The 2,914-nt window shown below is 17.0% G+C and overlaps 1 protein-coding gene across 1 annotated transcript, besides 12 other annotated features; it reads left to right on the top strand.

Moving 5' to 3' along the window:
- The first annotated feature begins 47 nt into the window (after positions 1 to 47).
- Positions 48 to 213: a microsatellite.
- Position 214: 1 nt separating this feature from the next.
- Positions 215 to 330: a sequence feature (AT_rich).
- A 12-nt stretch (positions 331 to 342) lies between these two features.
- Positions 343 to 417: a microsatellite.
- A 13-nt stretch (positions 418 to 430) lies between these two features.
- Positions 431 to 578: a microsatellite.
- A 2-nt stretch (positions 579 to 580) lies between these two features.
- Positions 581 to 720: a microsatellite.
- Positions 721 to 753: 33 nt separating this feature from the next.
- Positions 754 to 931: a microsatellite.
- Positions 932 to 942: 11 nt separating this feature from the next.
- Positions 943 to 1,076: a microsatellite.
- Positions 1,077 to 1,448: 372 nt separating this feature from the next.
- Positions 1,449 to 1,512: a sequence feature (AT_rich).
- A 144-nt stretch (positions 1,513 to 1,656) lies between these two features.
- Positions 1,657 to 1,721: a microsatellite.
- Positions 1,722 to 1,934: 213 nt separating this feature from the next.
- EDI_122180 (programmed cell death protein, putative) lies at positions 1,935 to 2,339 on the top strand (the record flags this gene model as incomplete). The annotated part of the gene is made up of 1 exon (XM_001735719.1): positions 1,935 to 2,339. One exon carries the CDS (start codon positions 1,935 to 1,937, stop codon positions 2,337 to 2,339), a length of 405 nt encoding a protein of 134 aa, XP_001735771.1.
- Positions 2,340 to 2,565: 226 nt separating this feature from the next.
- Positions 2,566 to 2,663: a sequence feature (AT_rich).
- A 9-nt stretch (positions 2,664 to 2,672) lies between these two features.
- Positions 2,673 to 2,849: a microsatellite.
- A 6-nt stretch (positions 2,850 to 2,855) lies between these two features.
- Positions 2,856 to 2,906: a microsatellite.
- Positions 2,907 to 2,914: the final 8 nt, after the last annotated feature.

Here is a 2,914-nt window from a genome sequence, read left to right as displayed (position 1 = left end):
TATTAATCTCTCTTCTTTCTTCTTTTTATTACTTCTTTTTGTTTTTGAATGAAAATATGAGATTAATTAAAATGATTATAATTCAATAATACGTGAATAAGAGAATAACATAATTATCAATAATAAAATAATTGAATGATGTAAGAATAAAGAATATATTGATAAATAATATCAATATGAAAATTAACATAGAATGAATTATAATAATATAATGTTTATTATTTAATACTTCATTATTAAATCATTATTCATTTATATTTAAATCATTTCACTTTCATTATTACTTTAAATATATTACTTATTATTATAAATATCATAATATCATTTATAGAAACAAATCATTAGAATAATAAAAGATAAAATAAGAAATAAGAATAAGAATAAAGAGAAATGGAGATAAGATAAATTAAATGAAAAGATAGAAGATATTAAATAAAATATAAAATAAAAGAAATAATGATAATAATTGATTGAAATTGAAATAGAATAAAAAAATAAAATAAATGATGAAAATTAAAAAGAATAAAAGAAATAGAATAATAAAATAATAATAAAATGAAAGAAATATAATTTAAAATTATTTACTTTTATATTTATGTTTTATTCTATTTCTTATTATCTTATTTATCATTATTTCATTCTTATCTTTTTATTTCTTATTTTATTCTTTATTCTTTCTATTCTTTATTATCTTCATTTATTCTTTATCTTTTTATCTTTTTTATGTATTTATTGTATTCTTCTTTTTTATCTTTCTTATTTCTTTTATTATTTTTATTTCTGTTATATCTTCTTATTCTATACTTATGTTTATCTTTTTTATTTCTCTTATTCTTTCTTTTATTCTCTTTTTATTATTATTTCTTTATCTTATTTATCATCTTTTCTTTTATTATTCTTTTTCTTCTTTTCTATTTCTTCTTTTATTCTTTTTATATCTTCTTTATATTATTTTATATCTATTTTATTCAACTTTCTTATTTCTATTCTTTATATTCATCATTTCTTCTTCTTTCTTCTTTTGTTTTATTCATTTCATTTAGATGTTTATTCATCATTGTTATTTCATATTATTTAAACAATTCTTATTTATGTTGATGAAATATTTGATTATTGATGATTATTTAATGAAGTAATGTGGTACAGTGTGAGTTATTCATCTTATTTAAAATAAAAAGAATTGAATGTATTAAAATTATAGAATATACACAATCAGATAGTTTTGAATATGGAAATATAATCATGATAGAAGTTAAATCATTTGAATTGTTTTAAAGATTATGATATAATATTAATGTTAATTGATATACATTCATCAATTAGTAAATTAGTAAATGAATGTTTTAGATATTGTTCATCATAATAATGTTCACTTTTCAATTATCACTTGATATAATATGATTGAATGATTTAAATGAATGAAATCATTAAGTGTAATAATATTCAACAATAATATGAATAAAATAAAACAATTGTTTACATATATTAAATGAATAGAAATAAATTATTATTCAATCATCAATTAATGAACTACAAATGATTATTTTTATCAATGTTCATCATTAATATCAATTAGTACATTATCAATTAACAAATTATCATTTATAATGAGAAGAAATGAAGAAGAGATGAGAAAGAATAAAAGAATGAGAGAAGAAGTAAAACAGAATAAAATAGAAAGAAAATACAATATTGAACTAAGATGAAATCAAATGAAATAATTAATCAATTAAACACATATTTTTAATGTAAAATAAGAGATTAAAGAAGAAAATGAAGAAATTAAATTAGAAATAGATGAATGTCAAAAAGGAGTTGAAAAAGAATCAGATAATTCAATAGAATTGATAAAATTAATGCAATGTTTCATTCAAAGAAAATAAATAGATGAAACAAGAAAAGTATGAAAAACAACAATAGAAACTATCAAATTTATGAAATTAGAAGAGAAATTAAACATTTGGAAAGCATTAATGCAATTAGAAGCTAATCATGGAGATGAAAAGAGTTTAAAGAAAGTATATAATGAAGTATTAGAAGTATGTGATAGGAAGAAGATTATGCTTCATATAATTCACATTTATAAAGAAAAGAAAGAAGTAGAAGAGAAAATATTTAGAATAATATTTAAGAAAGTTAAAGGAAGTTGTAAAGTATATAAGAAATATTGTAATTTCATAATGAGAAATAATAGAGAAGAAGAAAATAAGAATACAATAAGTAAAGCAAAAACAACATTAGATAAAAAGAAAATGATAAGTTTAGAAATTCATATTGCACGATTAGAATATAAATATGGATCATTGATAAAGGAAGATCAATGTTTGAAGATATTTTAACAAATAATCCAAAACAACATGATGTTTGGAATATTTATATTGATATGGAGAAAGAAGTAGGAGAAGTAGGAGTAATACGAAGAATATTTGAAAGAATAGTTAAACAAAAATTAAGTACTAAAACAATGAAAACATTCTTAATTAAATATTTAGAATTTGAAATAAAATATGGAGATGAAAGTAAACAAGAACATGTTAGAGATATTGCTAAATCATTTGTTTCAAGAAAATAAATTGATTGAATTTTTAATAAAAAGAAAATCATTTTATAATAAAAGAAATAAATAAATATTTAAATTAAATTATCAATATAATTTTAATAATGAATTTACATTATTTTTATTATTTATTATCATATTTCTTATTTATTTTATTTATTCTTTATTTATATTCTTTTATTTTATTATTCTTTCTTTTATTTATTCTTTTTATTCTTTGTTTTTCTTTATATTCTTCTTTTCTATTATTTTTATTTTACTTCTTTCTTTATTTCTTTTTTGATTATTTATTCTGTTATTTATTTTATTTTAATTATATTGTTCTATATTCATATTATTTTGTTTTGTTATTTGTAA

Source organism: Entamoeba dispar, genomic scaffold (assembly GCF_000209125.1).
Source record: "Entamoeba dispar SAW760 scf_1105229459355 genomic scaffold, whole genome shotgun sequence".
Classification (NCBI taxonomy): Eukaryota; Evosea; order Mastigamoebida; family Endamoebidae; genus Entamoeba; species Entamoeba dispar.
Note: the sequence above shows the minus strand (reverse complement) of the source record. Positions and strands in the feature narration are given on the sequence as shown.